Source organism: Sapajus apella, unplaced genomic scaffold (genome assembly GCF_009761245.1).
Source record: "Sapajus apella isolate SASKATOON/1434 unplaced genomic scaffold, GSC_monkey_1.0 scaffold7, whole genome shotgun sequence".
Lineage (NCBI taxonomy): Eukaryota > Metazoa > Chordata > Mammalia > Primates > Cebidae > Sapajus > Sapajus apella.
In genome coordinates, this window is record NW_022436947.1 from 40,944,078 (window position 1) to 40,962,076 (window position 17,999).

The 17,999-nt window shown below is 42.0% G+C and overlaps 1 protein-coding gene and 1 pseudogene across 2 annotated transcripts in view; one reads left to right on the forward strand and one right to left on the reverse strand.

Moving 5' to 3' along the window:
* Positions 1–312, reverse strand: part of LOC116549895 — a 23,129-nt pseudogene extending 22,817 nt beyond the window's left edge.
* Positions 313–15,370: 15,058 nt separating this feature from the next.
* The window catches only part of GNAI1 (G protein subunit alpha i1), an 84,499-nt gene continuing 81,870 nt past the window's right edge, over positions 15,371–17,999 (forward strand). The window contains exon 1 of one of the 2 annotated variants that reach the window (XM_032276429.1): positions 15,371–15,908. In XM_032276429.1, coding sequence (XP_032132320.1) covers positions 15,791–15,908 — 118 coding nt within the window. In that variant the 5' untranslated portion in view covers positions 15,371–15,790. Of the gene's footprint in view, positions 15,909–16,226; positions 16,712–17,999 lie in introns of those variants that run through there. The other variant, XM_032276430.1, reaches the window with a different exon arrangement.

A 17,999-nucleotide genomic window follows, 5' to 3' on the forward strand; every position in this document is an offset into this window, starting at 1 on the left:
AAAAAAAAAAAAAAAAAAAGCTCTTCTTTCCATCCCTGCCCATCATCAGGCTCATTCTCATGAAAACGTCCTTTAGATTTCAGCTCAAACATCCCCTTCCTATAAGATTTAAAGTGGGCTCTTCCTACTGTTCTTTATCTTCTCACCCTGGCTATTTTGCTCTACACTTATCACCATCTGAAAGCACCCTATTTGTTTTCTTGTTTACCGTGGATTATTTAAACGTCCATTTGGGTTGATGCTCTGCAACAACAGAAGCATTGTCACTTCGGATGTTCCTAGACGTAGACCACTGCTCACCCTGTATACCATTTGAGAAGTAATTGCTAAATACATAGACAATTAAATAAATAGATTGTTTATACAGCATATTTGTTATATACAAAGGGCCAAGGATTTTGAAATTGGATGACATCACAATTTAACTCAAACTGAGTGGTCCAACACCCTCAACTCTCTAGAAAATCTGGAAAACATTAATAATCCATGGAGACACAGAACAATAGCACGGTCGAAAAGAATAAAAGTAAAACAAATATATTAAGTTGTGAGGGACACATTATTTTCCTTTTCTGAGAAATTACAAAGAAATGCATATATAACTACAGAAATCTTAGAATATATTTATGAGGAAAATAATCAAGAATCCATAAAATCCCCTCATTTTGTTAGGACCTCGTAAATATTTTATTATATAATTTTCAGATTTTTCCCATGGAGATCTATACATAGTTACTGAACTCTTGAAATGTGTTTAGTGCAAATGAAGAGCTGCCTTTTTATCAACCTAAAATTAAAATTGAAGCAATATAAAATATTTCTTCTAATAAACACCACTGTATTGTTTAGTACTACTATATTTCACATTAATTACTGAAAATAAAATGTGTGAATTAAGACACAAAACATATGCTGGATTTTCTTTTTCTTTCTCTCTCTCTTTTTTTTTTTTTTTTTTTTTGAGATGGAATCTCACTCTATCACCCAGGCTGGAGTGCAGTGGCACGATCTTGGCTCACTGCAACCTCCACCTCCCAAGATCAAGCAATTCTCATGCCTCAGCCTTCTCAGTAGCTGAGATTGCAGGCACCTGCCACTATGCCCAGCTAATTTTTGTATTTTTGTTTCGTTGTTTTTGACAGAGAGTCTAGCTCTGTCATCCAGCTGGAGTGCAATGGTGCAATCTTGGCTCACTGCTACCTCTGCCTCCTGGGTTCAAGCAATTCTCCTGACTGAGCCTCCTTAGTAGCTGGGATTACAAGCACTCACCACCACACCTGGCTAATTTTTGTACTTTTAGTAGAGATGGGGTTTCATCATGCTGGTTGAAACTCCTGACCTCAAGTGATCTGCTTGCCTCAGCCTCCCAAAGTGCTGGGATTACAGGTGTGAGCCACTGCACCTGGCCTAATTTTTGTATTTTTAATAGAGATAGAGTTTTGTCATGTTGACCAGGCTGGTCTTAAACGCCTGACCTCAGGTGATCCACCTACTTTGGCTTCACAAAGTGCTGGGATTACAGGCTTGAGCCACCATGCCCAGCCCATATGCTGGATTCTTAAAAGACTTAATTTTTAAAAAAAGGAAAATATTTTACTAATAAATTTTCAATTGATAACATGTTAAAATGATAACATTTTGGATATAATGGCTTAAACATATTTTTAAAATAAATTTAATCTATTTATTTTTATTTTTTCTATGTGCCTATCAGAAAATGTAAACTACATATGTGGCTTATATTTCCACTGAATAGCACTTCTACACTTATATGTACACACATATATAGGTATTTTATAAAATAACTTTTTTAATAAACTACTTCCTTGACTTGACTTTATAGTAAAATAATCCTTTAAGTCAATAAATACAGATCTTTAGCCTTTTTGAGTAATTGCTTAGTATTTCACTGTGTGGAATATTAGAGCCATTCTCAGTGTTTAGATGGTTTCTAAATTTTCATTTTTGTATACAATGCTAGGAGAAATGCATTAAGTGAAACTTTTACTGGTGATGGATAATTATAAGGACTAAGTATCTTCTATGCTGAATTTTAAAAGAATTGGAGAAGGGCATGGCAAATTTTTAGAAAGTCATTTTTATAAAGCATATAAAAGTATATAAACTTATGTACTCTATAAAAGCATATACTTTAGGTCAGGCACGGTGGCTCAGGCCTGTAATTCCAGCACTTTAGCAGGCCAAGGTGGGCAGATCACAAGGTTAGGAGTTCAAGACAAGCCTCACCAACATAGTAAAACCCCGTCTCTACTAAAAATACAAAAATTAGCCAGGTGGGGTGGCATGCACCTATAGTCCCAGCTACTCAGGAGGCCGAAGCAGGAGAATCAATTGAACCCAGGAGGCGGAGGTTGCAGTGAGCCGAGATCACACCATTGCACTCCAACCTGGGTGACAGAGAGCAACCCCATCTCAAAGAAAGAAAAGTATGAACTTTATATACAGTTGTAGCTTGGTATCCACAGAGGATTGGTCCCAAGAACCCCCAGGATACCAAAATTCACAGATGCCCAAGTCCTTAATGTCAAATGGCTTAGTATTTGCATATAACCTAGGCACATCTTCCTATACACTTTAAATCATCTCTAGATTATTCACAACACCTAATATAAGAGCTACAGCATCACTTCCTTTGCATGGATTCAACATAGTACTCCATGCCTAGCAAATTCAAGTTTTCCTTTGGAACATTGCAGAATTGTTTTCTCCAAATTTTTTTTATTCATGTTGGTTAAATCCACAGATGAGGAACCCACCGATATGGAGAGCCAAATGTACTTTTATAAAATATAATCATTATACAGAGTACATAATATATATGATAAAGATTTCCATGAACAATAATTAAAATATTTAAATGCTAAAACATTTATAATTTTCTTAAAAAATACATTCTATGACTATTTCACCTCCCTGAGAACATCTTACAATTTTTGATGAAATACTGCCATTTTAAACAATAGAATACAAGCTCTTCCATATAAGAGACTGAAATCTCTGGTCTATTTCTGTTATTTCTTCCTGTCTTTGAAGAGATGCCTTGAGTACAGCCTCAGACGACAAAAAGCCAAAAGACTGATACTGTAGGAGCCCCCCTGAAAAAGTGTTTGTCCTCTCTGGGTAATGTCACCCATCTAGGCTCTCGAGAGGGCTTTGCAAAGGAAATGGAATTGTTCTCAGGCCAATTCAGAGAGGTCTTTACTTTCTGAGAGCCAACCTGTTAGAACAATTCCAAGTAGCCAAAATCTATAACAATGTTGTCTCCAGAGAATCATAATACACTCCACATTAGAGGAAATAAACAGAGTGGGATTGTCTTGATTTTCCAAGTATTTTGAGTACTTGATCTGAGTATTGACCATTTGCTCAATATTTCAGTGTTCTATGAATTACATATTCTTAGTGTCCCCAGGCCACTATTAGGTTCCTAGACAGTCAAATATTCAAGTTTAATATAGGGATTATTAGAGATACAGAAAAAATTATTTTATAATATATGAAAAAACTACCATATTTACTAGTCCTAGAAAATCTTTTAGAGTTTGAACCAGTTACGCTACTTACCTTATACATAAAATCATATGACTTTCCTGGGTAAGGGCATTCAGTTTAGTCTTTTTCATTTGTTTGTTTCATCAATAAGGGCTTTGCCTTCTATGTCCTACATTGGAATTTACTGTAATTTCGTTCAATTTATATAGACAGTAGTGGGATCTAAACATATTTTGATTTCTCACAGTTACAAATTTTATATTACTAGGTTGGAAATTCAGTTAGAAGGCACTCCTTTCTACATAATCTCTGTAGTGTCACAGAAGCATCCAGAAGGTCTGTCTTTTTACAGCCCTGCCATGTATTGATTATACATCCAAGGACCTGCCACTAAATCTTTCTGGAAGTTAATTTCCTCATCTATAATATGAGGAAAATAAATCCTGTGCTACCTACCTCACAAGACAGCAACGAGAATCAAGTGGGGTAAAACATACAAATACATTTTGGAAAAAAAAAAAAAAAGAGAGAGAGTGAGAGATCATTTCTGGAAACCTAGAACAACTTTAACAGTCATAACAATAACAAGTCGTCATTTTGTAACTATTTCTTATATTAGCAATCTTATGACTGCAATCAATAGAAATTAACTCAAACTAGCTTAAGAGGGGTCATAAAGTGGAGAGAGGATTGCATTATAGGGATTCAATCGCATCCTGGTATCTGAAACTAGGAGCACATCAAGATCTCAGGAATTACTGGAACCAGTTACCTTTCCTCTCTTCTCTTGTATTTGTTTATCTGAAACATTATTTCTAATATCTAAAGGTATATTTATTCTGCTTATCCTTGAATAAAAATGTGGCTGCTTGCACATGCAGAGCATGTATTTTACAGATTCAGCCACTTCGAGATACAATCTCTATTTAATTTCCAAATACAAATTCCCTGGGAATCTGGTTATATTTCGATTATGTGCCCACATTGAGTTCTATATATTGTGATGATGATCAAGAATAAGATTTTTTAAATGGCTGTTGGGTGAACACTGCTCTTCTCCAATATATTAGAGACCTTTTCTTTTGTTTTATTTTTCCTCCAGAAAAAAAGGTTGTTGAATATAAAATCCCTTAGGTATCCACTATTCCCTTTAACTTTCCAAAGCATTTTCACATGTGAATGAAATGAGAAAATGTATTATCTTAACAGATAGAAACAGAATTTCTCTGAGGGATGGAACTATTTTTGTTGAAAGGGGGAAGAAAGATACTTCGGTAGGCCATTTGAAAGAGAAGAGAGATCTGGAGGGCATAGGTGCCAGCTGAGTCCCAGTAATGAAAGAGCTGCTTAGGGTGCTCCAGTTTAGGAAATGAAAGCCATTGGATTTTGCTCCTAAGAGGACTGGGGAGAAAAAAGAAAGGAAGGAGGAGACCAGGAGGCACAGAGTCCAAGAAATGTGGTGCATCAAAGCGACGTGGGGCAAGGAACTTATAAAAATCTTCCAAGGGGGATGGTGGCCCCCATCCCTGCAGCTTTACCACCCCCACCTACACAAACTCTTTAAGAAGAAAAATATTCAAGATGTGATTTTTAGTTGTTTTTATGCAATTTGAATTATTTGTTCATTCTGTGGACGTTATCAGAATTAAATAAGAGAGAGAGAGAGAGAGAGAGAGAGAGAGAGTGTGTGTGTGTCCGTGTGTGTGTGTATCTAAATTAAGCATGTTTGGCCTGAACGGTGTGGAACAGAGAGAATGTGTGTTAAAGCAGAAGTGGAGGCAGAGCAAACGCCACCCAAGATGTCAAGGGCAGGGAGGGAGCAGCTGCCTTTTTTAATGCTTTTAGTGAATCCACCAAGATTATCTTTTAGTCGTTCTTCCATTCATTTAATATATATGTGTTGAATTCTTGCTCTCCAATTAGTATTATGATAGGTGATAGCCTTTTGCTTTTGAATAAGAATCATTTGACCACTGCCGGGCGCGGTGGCTCAAGCTTGTAATCCCAGCACTTTGGGAGGCCGAGGCGGGTGGATCACGAGGTCAAGAGATCGAGACCATCCTGGTCAACATGGTGAAACCCCGTCTCTACTAAAAATACAATACATTAGCTGGGCATGGTGGCGCGTGCCTGTAGTCCCAGCTACTCAGGAGGTTGAGGCAGGAGAATTGCCTGAACCCAGGAGGCGGAGGTTGCGGTGAGCCGAGATCGCGCCGTTGCACTCCAGCCTGGGTAACATGGGTGAAACTCCATCTCAAAAAAAAAAAAAAAAAAAAAAAAATCATTTGACCAAAGCGAGTCTTATGAAAGAAAAAAGGAATAAGAGGACCATGAAATTCACAGCCTCCTGAGTGGTTTTTAAAAACTTTTTTAAAATTTTCGGTTCTTTTGGAAATTGCAGTGACACAAAGTCTGATCTAGTTTCAGCACTAGAAGTAACTAATTATGAATCCACAACTAACCTTATTAATCCTCATCCACTGATGGTGGGAACTGAATGGTATAGCACTTTAGAAAACAGCTTGGTAGGCCTGGCACCACGGCTCACACCTGTAATCCAAGCACTTTGTGAGGCAGAGGCGGACAGATCACCTGAGGTCAGAAGTTCGAGACCAAACTGCCAACATGGCAAAACCCCGTCACTACTAAAAGTACAAAACTTAGCTAGGCATGGTGGTGGGTGCCTGTAATCCCAGCTACTCAGGAGGCTGAGGCAGGAGAATCACTTGAACCTGGGAGGCAGAGGTTGCAGTGAGCCAAGATCACACCAGTGCACTTCACTCCAGCCTGGGTGAGAGAGCAAGACTCCGTCTTAAAAAAAAAAAAAAAAAAAAAAAAAAGAAAAGAAAACAGCTTGGTAGTTCCTCAAAACGTTTAATACAGAATTACCATATAACCCAGGAAATTCATTTTAAATTTCCCTTTCTAAGATCAAGAAATGCCTGGAAAGTGCTCTGCCAGCCCAAACACTCTCCCTCATCCAAAAGTCCGCAAGGAGAAGGCTATGTTCTGAATGTCTGTGTCCCTGCAAACTTCGTATGTTCAACCTAATCCCCAATTAGTCGTATGAGGGTGGGCCTTTGGGAGGGGATTAAGTGATGAATGCAGAGCCTCATTCATGGAGTAGTTCCTCATAAAAGAGGCCTGGGAAGCCTGTTTGTCCCTTCCACCATGAGAGGTCACCCAGAAGCCCTTGCCACATCTGCTGGCATCTTGATCTTATATTTTCAAGCCTCCAGAACTATAAGCAATACATTTCTGTTGTATATACGTTTCTCAATCTAAGGTATTTGTTATAGCAGCCAGAGTGGACTAACACAGAACTGTTTAGAAACGGGGCGGGAGCACTTTGTGAATTAAAGCGCCACTCTATCAATAGTTGTGCAGCCCCAGATCTCCAAAGAAGCGCCTCGGTAAAAGAACAAGGTTGAATTTACAGCTGAAGTTTGAGAGCTAAGCAGCACTTTTTAGTTAACACAAATTAAAAACTGGTGGGCCAGTATGCTCAGGCTTGCTTGTGAAAAAACAATGTTTAGCTTAGGCAGGTCCCGAACCCATTGACCCGTCCAGGTGCATTGAAGGGAAAAGACAAGCTCCTGCAGAGGTTCTGTCTACACCAGGGAGGCTGGAAACAGATATGCAAGCAAAGCATGGAGAGCAGAACATTGCTTTTAAGATAAACTCAGTGTTCTGAGGCTCATTCCATGTCTGAAACTTCTGCCTATTGAAATTTTAACGTATCTTCTTCGGTGTTAGAGTAACAGTGAGCTGGGAATAAAGCGGGTAAGGGTAAGCCAGGCATAGGAGAGGTGACCAAAGATTTTCTTTCAATATGTACACTTTCCCCAGGCACTTTTCTCAAAGATTTAGGATCTGATCTTGAGTACTTGGCTGACTGACCCTCCATTTTGCATGAGCTTGTAGTTGGGTATATGGAAGATCTGGATAATTTCATGTCTTAAAGCTCCTCCTGTATATTTTTCCCCCATTTAATGGCCCTGAATTCTTTTTTTTTTTTTTTTTTTTTTTCTGAGATAAGGGTCTCACTCTGTAGACAGAAGTGAAGTGCAGTGGTGCAATTACAGCTCACTGCAGCCTCGACCTCCCAGGCTCAAGCAATCCTCCCACCTCAGCCTCCCAAGTAGCTGGGACCATAGGTTCATGCCACCATGCCGGGTTGATTTTTAACTTTTTTGTAGAGACAGGGTCTCACTATGTTGCCCAGGCTGGCCTTGAACTCCTGGGCTAAACGGATCCTCCTGCCTTGGCCTCACAAAGTGCTGGGACTACAGGTATGAGCCAATGCACCTGGCCCCTGAACTCTTACACAGAGATAATTTCTTAAAAACTGAAAACATATTTTATTCCTTTTGGCCCCTAATCCATATGTGGCCTAATAAACTACTGATACTCAACAAATGTTTGCTAAACACTTTAATACCGTTATTTGGAATAATATTGCCACTGATAGTAATTAAAACAGAAAAACACTGAGTGCTTCCCTAAATCCCTTTGGCCTGCCTCGTACTCCCAGTCCTCTATCAACCCTTCTGCCGCAGTTCCTGCTGAGCTGAACAAGAGACACACATGTCAGCCTCACAGCTTAAACAAAGAGCTACAGTGAAAGAAAACAGCTGAGCCAGCAGGAAGCATAAACAGAGGGGGAGGTGTCAAGATAGCTATTTTTAAAGCCGATGTAGTAAATAAACCCATAGGCCTTAATAAAGCCAGGTAGCTCTTTTCTTGAGAAGCTAGCCTATGCTCTAAACTTGTCCCAAGGTTTGCTTGATCCTCTATTAGAACAGCATATTTGAAATTTGGTAAGGGCAAACAAACACTGGGGCAGGGGAAGACACATCCTCATTCTTAGTTTTTTTCTCACAAAGAAAAATAGGAAGCTTGAGAACCACGAAAACACAAGGCAGATAAAGAATCACAAAATATGTACAAAATGTTATTGTTGTCTATCAAGATACAAATGGATACATCATGAATTTGATAATGATTCCTCCCCTTTGGATCTTATCTGCATCTCCTGCTGGCCCTCAAAGTCCTCAATTGTCCCTGTCACCTTAATCTCTTTCTCTTTCCTATTTTGCTCTTACTCTTGGATCTGACAAAACAGAAAGAAAAATGCTCTATAATTATGAGCACATGATGTGCCTGGAACTGTGTTGTGAGTTATCTTAACACAACACTCCTAATATCTCCAGTGTTGAAGAGGAAACTGAGGCTTACAAATTGCAATGTAGGATAATGTCCCACCACTTGAATGGCCTGCATAGCTCTATAGGATCTGGCTCCTGCTTACCTTTCGGCCCTAACATCCCTGGTCTCCTACTGTAACCCGGTTTTTTTGGGGTGCTGGTGAGGCACAGCTCCCCCGAGAGAATGCTGTGGGTTCTTGGTCTCTAACATCTTAAAGAATAAGCGGTGGGACCACTGCAGGTACGCTATAGGCTTGTAAAAGTAAATATCGGACCCAAGAAGTGTTGCAGAAAGGTGATTTTATTTAGGTAAAGAAAAGAGAAGGAAAGGAGAAGAGAAAGACTTCCACGGAGAGTGTGGAAGGGGATTCCAGAGAGGAAAATCCGGCCAGGTGTGTGGATACGGACTTTTATCCTGGGAGGAACCCCCACCTTCTCCAATACCCTGGGCCAATGAAAGGAGTTCCTTAGAACTTCCACTGGAGAAATTGACTTTTAGTTTCTTCCCGCGCCAGTGAAATTCAAACATAAGCCATTAAATCTCCCGGATGGAGAGAGATGGGAGGGCGGCTGGGAAATTCTTGCCCTTAAAACTACGCCCCCTTGTGGACCCGGAAAGAAAACACATTCCCTCACTACCTCTCTTGTCCCCACTTCAGTCAAACTAACCTTTGAGTTTCTTGATCAAGTCAACTTCCATTCTGCCCTAGGAGTCTTGTCCATGTCCTCACCAATGAAAGACACTGGAATCCTCTTCCTCCAACCATGGCTCCTTCAAGTCATCTGGTTGTCTGCTCAAATGCATCACCCCATTAGAGTAATCTCCATAAACATTCAGTTCAAAGTACCTAATTTTTCCTTCAGAGTGACTCCTTGTTGTGGCCATGGAGGTGCACCATTCAGATGACCCTTCGAGGGAGCACAGTTGGCTGACAATCTCCAACGGCCCCATCTTTACATCCATTGCAGTGTTCACACATAGGTCTGAGGCTCTCTTTCGAGGCTGCCCTGAGTCTGTAATAGAGTAGGGTAAGGGCACTAGAGCCAGCCCACTTCACCACTTCTGCCCAGTGCAGGACTCCTCTAATGAACATATTTACTCAGGACTGGGTTGTGGGGCAGAGATCTCATCAGGTTGGCCAAGACTTTCTTCAAGCTGCATCATAAGCTGTCCCCAATTCCCTCTTTCCTTATCTCCTTGTCCTGATGTCAGAGCTGCATCACATTCAAAGCGCTCCCTGGCTACCCTGCTCCCACTCTCTCTTATCCTTCACAGGCACTTCTCCCAGTCTCTTGTTTGTCTAGTTCTGTCTTGATGTCTGCTTCTCAGAAGACCGGAACTGGTGTACTCTCTTATAAAACACTGTTTCATTACTTGCATAGCATTTATAGCTGTTTTTATTTTATCCAATTAAATTGATCCACTTACATATTTATTTAATGTCTCCCTCCTACTACTACCACCATCTCCCCCTCAATGTAATCTGTCTTATTTATCACCTTACTCCCAGTGCTAAGAACAGTACCTGGCTTGTAATTGTTCTTCAGTTAAAATTGTTGAATGAATGAATGAATGAATGAATACATTCAGAAGGCTAGATTTATATTCCAGATCCATCACCTCCTCTTTATGCAGTTACTGTGGGTTTTACTATTCTAGGTTTTGGACATAAAACAGTAAGCAAGAAAGACAAAGTCTCTGCCATTTTGAATTTATATTCAAGGGAGGGGAGACAGGTAATAAACACATAATCACGAACATATATATGCTATGTGATAAGAGATATAAAGAATTGTAGTGTGTAATAAGGGAATAAAATGTGGTTGTTGAATAGTTAGGAAAGCTAGCTCCCTGATAAGATGACATTTGAACAGAGATTTGAATGAAACAAGGGAGTGAGTCAAGCAGATACCTGGTTCAAGAGTGTTCCAGGCCAGGGGAATATAAATGGAGGCATTTACGCTGGAGTGTGTTTGGAAAGTTCAAAGAATAGTTTGCAGGTCAATGAGGCTGAACCACAGACAACAAGGTGAATGGCAGAAAATACTATGGGGAGGTACATGGTATAAAAGGTAAGTCCTTGAATGCCATCATAAGGAATTTAGATGGGATTTTCTTCAAGTGAGATAAAAAGTGAGTGGATAGTTCTCCCTGACATTTTAAAGGATGTATCAGGCTACTAGGTGGGAAACAGTAAGAGATAAAAGTAGAAGTAGAGGGAGCAGAAAGCAAGTTATTTAATATTTCATGAATATCTCTAGTGTCTATCAGTAAATATGGTGATATTTGGTCAAATGCTGATTATACTTGAAGGCAAAGTTAGTAAGAATTCCTAACAGATTGAATAAATAAGGTTTGTGGGCAAGGAAAGAATCTAGAATGACTCTGAGTATTTAGCCTGAGCAAACAGAAGGTGGAGTTGATGATTACTGTGTTTTCCTATGGTTGAGCTCAGCTGAAGTGGTATAGTCATGGATAGGCAGAGTAGATGTAACCAGATTTGAGGTTTTTCCTGTTGAATACAATAGTGGGGGTGTTTTGAGGATATTGCAAAAGAATCATTATCCTTTTAGAAGATGGAATATAAGTTGCATAAGGAGAGATATTAGCACATGAAGGGCATGAGGGAAAGAGAAAAGGCATATGGTCAGTAGATGGAAGGTCTCTGTGGGGCTGAAGAATGAATGATAATGAGGTAACAGAGGGTGAGATGAAAAGGTCTGAAGTGGTGGTCAGAAAGTGAGGTGGCCCTATTTTTTCCTTTGTACCACAACTGTATTAGTCTGTTCTTATGCTGCTGATAAAGACACCCAAGACTGGGTAATTTTTAAAGGAAAAAGGCTTAATTGACTCACAGTTCAGGATGGCTATAGAGGCTTCCGAATCACGGCAGAAGGCAAAGGAGGAGCAAAGTCACATCTTACATGGCAGCAGGCAAGAAGGCTTGTGCAGGAAAACTCCTACTTGTAAAACCATTAGATCTCATCAGACATATTCACTACCACGAGAACAATATGAGGAAATTTGACCCCATGATTCGATTATCTCCACCTGGTCCCACCCTTGACATATGGGCATTATTACAATTCAACATGAGATTTGGATGGATATACAGTGAAACCATATCAATAGCAATCTCTTTTTCTCCCTTGAAAAATTAGAGGAGTGGCAAGTGAAATGAAACAAATCCTATACCTATTCTCTCCAACTACCATCCCATGTGTCTACCCCTCTCCATGGTTAAGATTCTTGAAAAAGTCTTATTCAGCTTTTGCATTCTCTGTAGTTCCTTCTTAATTTCCTACAGTAAGGCTCCCTTGCCCCCACAACATAGCAAGGTAAATTTTTGTTTGCTGCAGATTTCTTCCAACACCACCTTGAAGCTAGCTAAAAAAGTCTATTCCTTTTGATAAAGGACATCTCTTCAGTCATTTGTATCTTCTCATTCCTACATTAAATATCCCCAATTTCTTCAATTATTCCTTATGACATAGTTTGGAGTTACTTTGAAACCTCAGGTTCTCAGCTGAATGTGTTCTAATTTATCTCTTAACATTTGTCTCTAACTCTTTTGATATATAATGTTCAGTATTATTCAGAAATAAGAAGAAATGAAGTGCTAGTGGATGCTACATGGACGAACCCTGAAAACTTTATGCTAAGTAAAGAAGTCAGTCACAAAATACTATATACTATATGATTCCTTTTATATAAAATGTCAGAATAGGCAAATATAAAGAGACAAATTAGATTAATGGTTGTCTAGGAATGGGGAAAGTTAAAGGATTAGGGATGATGGCTAGGGAAAACAAGAGCTTCTTTTTGTGGTGATGAAAACATTCTACAATTGATTGCAGTAATGGCTGCACAAATCTGTGAATATAGTAAAAGCCACTGAAGTGTACACTTTAAATAGGCAAATTCTATGGCATATGACTTACAACCCAAAAAAGCTGTTAAAAACAAACATGATACTGAAAAGAAAATGCAGTACTTTCAAGTAGAGTGCTTTAATCTCTATCATTTCTATTTCACTCTGTATAAAAGAGAAGTAAATAATATCTGCTCCACCTCCTTGACAAGGTTGTTGAATCACATTTTGCGACATCATAATTATGTAAGTCATTATCTTGAGTGACTCTCGCCAGCTCGTATTTGGATTACTAACACAATTCACCGGCTGGTAACCCATTTGTTTTACATGTAGAGGTAAGAAGTTTTTTTAATTTTTTTTTTTTAATATCTGTTACCCAACTCAGGAAAGAATGTCAGGAACATTAGTACCCACTGTATCAAGTCCAACTCTTCACCTTAGCATTTAAAGCTGTCTTCCAACTTTGTCCCATACATCTTATCATTCTTTACCCCAACTTTGACCCACGCATCCTATCATTCTTCACAGCCAAACTACTTTCAATTCTAAAACCATTGTTTTCTCTTTCATGTATCTTGCGCATTAACTGTTCAGCTGGTTATTCCCCTCAAACAAAATATACCCTATTATGGCCTGAATGTTTGTGTCTCTCCAAAGCCCTAAGCTACAATACAGTGGTATTTGGAGTTGGAACCTTTGGGAGGTAATTAGATTTGGATGAGGTCTTGAAAGGGGGGCCTTTATAAGAAGAGGAGGAGAGACCAGAATGCTTTCGAGCTCTCTCTCACTCTCGCTCTGCCATGTGAGGACACAGCAAGAAGGAGGCCATCTGCAAGGCAGCAGGAGAACCCTCACTGGGGAACTGAATCAGCTGGCACCTTAATCTTAGGTTTACCAGCCTCCAGAACTGTGAAAAATATATTCCTATTGTTTCCGCTACTCAGTCTATGGTATTTTTAGGGCAGCCTGAACTGACTAATATATACTTCTTGAAACTCCCCACCAATATCCTGTTATCACTTGCTTCAAATATTTCTTGAAAATGTTCCTATCTTAGAAGCTCCCCCCATACTGATCAGTTCATTACTCTTCATCCTGTTAGGAATTTGACTACATATAAATCTAATTTGTTGGTCTTATTTGTTTATGTATCAGATTTAACTCACATATTTGACTAACTTCAAAGGACAGAAGTAATGTCACTTATTTGACAAACTTCTGTTACACCTTCATTTCCCCTAAACATAAGTTTTATAGACATTTCTACCAAAATTTAGCCCCCACTGCTTCTTCTTTTGCTGAAAATGTTTTTTTTCATGCTCTGTCTGGTCCAAACTTAATAGGAAAGACTCATCATAAAAAACAATCCAGAACGGCTCGTGCTGAAATTTGATTTCCTTAAGTTTAATTCTGGAGTTCTGATACACATTCGCATTTAGAGTGCCAAGAATTAAAGTGTAGAAGGTGACTAAGTACATTTAAAGATTCTTCCTTTTTGTTGTTATATTACAAAAGGTTATAGTTGAGGCAGATCTTGAAATTGCATCTCGTCAGCCCAGCAGGTGTGACTCTCATAGGAGAACAGGAAAAGACTTGTCCCTTAAGGAGGCAACTCAGTCTCTGCTAGCTCACCAGCCTGGTCTAAGTGTCCTACTTGAAAGCTATTCTGCCTGTATCATCAGTTCAGCCTCACCTTGGAAAACTCAAGCTCAGTTTTCCCAAATGATTTTTAGAGACTAAGATTTCCAGATGAAAACCAGGGAGGCTTTCCCAATTTTTAATTCATCAAGGAATATGTATTTCCTTGTTACCAGCCCTATTTTCTAATCAGTTAACGCTTCCTGTGATGTCTGTAGAGGAAAGGTGTAGTGCAATTGACAGGAAGAGATGAGATCTTAAGCCTCTGTTCATTCATTCGGTGCTGAGTAGAATGCCTCCCGCAGGCCCCAGGAACTTATTTCCACCGACCAGTGAGAGCCAGAAGGATGGGGAGATAGCACCATAGATCTACTCCTCGTTTCATGGGCAAAGAAGCAAAGGCCTGTAAAAATGACATGCCCAATGGTACAGGAATTACAAACACAGTCATAAATATTGGCTCAAAATTTGGCATGGAAGCTTATGTGGTGCTCTAGAGATCTGCTACGATGTGGAGATTGGCTTGTGTTGGCTTGTTTTATTGCTCTTGTCATTTAAAAATACTTTTTGATTCTGTCTCCCATTTTTTCAGGTTCCGAGGAAATCCTTCAAAATGGGTTCTTGCGGAAAAACGTGAGAATGGGAGGAAGGAGGGAGGGCTAGAAGGAAGGAAAGAGAAGCAAAAACTAGGAAGAAAGTTGACCTTGGTGCCCTTTCCCAGTCGCCTCCCCCGACTTTTCTGTTCTCCACTGTGCCCATCTCTGGTTTCACCAGGCTCCATTCCCTCCCCAGCTCTCTGTTTCCCACGGCCCTGAACATCAGCCTACAGGGGTTTGCATTTTGAAAACCCTCGCGTGGCTGCCGGCGCTGGGCGTGCTCAAACGCCCAGGACTGGCTTTTTTCGGCAACTTTGGCAGCTCTCCTACCCCCACCCAAAGGGACAGGTACGCACAGCTCCCTTGGTGTGAGTAAACGGAAAGAAATTACCCCACTCCCGCCCAGGGCAGGAGGCCACAGCCCCGCCGGGCAGTGCCGTGCTCCGGGGAGGCTGCCAGGGGGCGCCGGGCTCTCGGGGGTGGCGCGGCGCCGGGGTCGGGGGCCAGGCGGGCGCGCGCACCCCTCCGAGGGGGCGCTGTCCCAGGGCACGTGCGCGGGCGCGCGCCCTGGGAGTGGTCGCGGGGTGGCGGGAGGGGCGGGCAGGGGCGGGGCCGCGGCGGCGCGCGGAGGCCGAGCTCGGCTGGGCTTGGCGAGGCTGCGGCGCGGCCACCGGCTGGAGGGCAGCAGCCGCTTTGCCCAGAGCTTCAAAGCCCCAAATCCGGGACTTCGGGGCGCTGAACCGGGCCTGGAGCGGAGCCCGGAGGTGAGGAACAGCCGCCCGTTGCTGTCTGCCCCTCTGCGGACGGCGTCGCCCTCGACTCCGCTTAGGAAGTGGTGGGGGTGGCGTGGCCCCCGTCGGGAGGCGTTCGAACGCCCGCTTTGAGGAAGAAAGGATTCCCCTGTGCTTGGAGCCCGCACCGGGCGCGGAGGGAGCGGCGACAGGCTCTCGCTCTCGGCACCATGGGCTGCACGCTGAGCGCCGAGGACAAGGCGGCGGTGGAGCGGAGTAAGATGATCGACCGCAACCTCCGCGAGGACGGAGAGAAGGCTGCGCGCGAGGTCAAGCTGCTGCTGCTCGGTAAGGGCGGCCGGGTCGGGGGCCCGGGGGTCGGCGGGGGACCGGGCGCGGCGCTTCGCGGTGACCGCTGCGCGGCCCTAAGCGTTTGGAAACCCGGAGGGAAAGGGAGGAAGCGCTCGAGGAGGCTTCGGAGCGGGAGCTGTGTCGGGCGGTGCGGAGCCGAGGCGGGTCCTCCTCTCCGGGTGTCCGGCCTCCCTCCGCCCCAGCGGGCGAGGACTCCCCGCGGTAGGGCGGGCGCGTCCCTTCGCTCGGTTGCCTTCGCGCGATCCAGTGAGGAGCCCAGGCGCGAGTCCGAGGCGGCGGGTTGCGTGGAAAGCCTTTGCTTTGAAGTTTCGCTCAGCCTTGTAAAGATGAAGGGGCATTCGCGGCTAGAAAATAAAAGCACCCCCCGCCCCCAACCCCCTCCCGGAAAACCCTCCTTCTAACGAGGTGTAGGCTGTGTTTCGACTCTGGTTTTCTCTTGCCCAGAGTGCCACGTTTGGTGAAATCGTTGCACCTTTTGTGGGGCCTCTGAGATGGGGCTGAAATGCCTTTCCTGTTAACTTCCTATGGCGACTCCCTAAGTGGTCAAGGAGCACTGATTCCATTCACCCTGCGCTGAGCAAAGAGGCTGCGCTGGATGCTTGATTTTTCTTGCTGTGGGGACATGGAAGCCACCCAGTGGGGTTGGGAAGCTTTGCTTTAGTAGTAGGCAAGGCAGGTACTCGAGTGATGAAAACCGCTGTGAAAAGAGCGAGAGGGTCACGCCAGACAACAGGGCTCTGTCTCTGCTGCCACGGTTTCAGATGAATGAGATTTGCGAGGTACACGCCAGGGTTTTTATTTGTTCTTAGCACTGTTCGGTTCGTGGAACGCTACGTGGAGGTCTTTACCAAATGTTTGACGGGAAAGAAACTAAAAAAGAGTAAACCAGGATTTTCACTGAGGGAAGCATTAGGAAAATATTCGCAGGTTAAGATTTGTGAGTTAGGGTTTTCTTCTGTTTGCATGTTTTCTCCTCACACTCTATGTATTTAGGTAGATGAAAGGTTTCTCAGAATCTTCATTTGCATTTCCAAGGACTGCTTTTATTTTTATACCAGTTATAAAAAAATAGAAATGTTGCACAAACCTGTTTTTCAGTAAGCTTCTGTTTCATTGGTTTCATGACTGCAGAAAAAATGGTGGTTTTTTTTCTCCAATACTAGTAGGCTTGGGAGCAGCAAAGTTGGCATGACTAAAAGTAATAATGATCTGAGTCATTTTGCAAGTAAACTGTGAAATAACTTTGCATTTTAAAGACCTGGGTGCCTTTCACCCTCTCGCCCCCAACATAAATCTTCCTCAGTTAATACTGTCTGCCTAAGTTTTTGCATTAATAAGAAATCTGTGTTTTGAGGAGGTTAGTGTATCTGCTCCTCTTGTGAATTGAATGTGAGATAGATATGAAATAAAAGAAGAATTAAAAAGTTCTTACAGTTTTTGCACTCCCGGTGTGATACATTATTTCAATGTGACTCAGTTTGAACCAACCATCCACCATGTTTAAAGCAATTGAAAAATGAATCCTCTGGTGGTGGTGTTTTGTCCTTTAATTAGATGACTGTTAGGGATGGACTAGTATAAAGGTCCCAGGAGTAGACTTTTGCTTATGTTCAGGAGTGATGAGTGTGTCTTAACCTTAGCCCAGTTGGCATTTAGGGCTAGGTAATTGTTGTGCAGGCTGTTTTTGTGCATTGTAGGATGTTCAGCAGCATCTTTGGCCTCCACTCATTAGATGCTAGTAGCAGCTTCGCAATCTGTGAGCCCCAAAAGTGTTTCCACATAATGCCTCAAGTCCTCTGGGGGCAAAATATAGCCTTAGTTAAGGACCACTGTTCTAGGTTAACAGTTAAATATAATTGAATGTATAATATAGAACCAAAAGTTGAATCTACAGTCATCATAGTGAGTTCAAGGAAAGATGTAGCAGAGGCCTCATTTTCTGAAGAAATTATGGAGCTCTTATATCTCTACACCAGAACCAGTGCTGTTAGAAATATTTCAGAATGATTTTTAGAAATCCTGAGGTGATCGAATTCTTTCGGCTGTCTTTTGTAGCTTTGGTCTTTT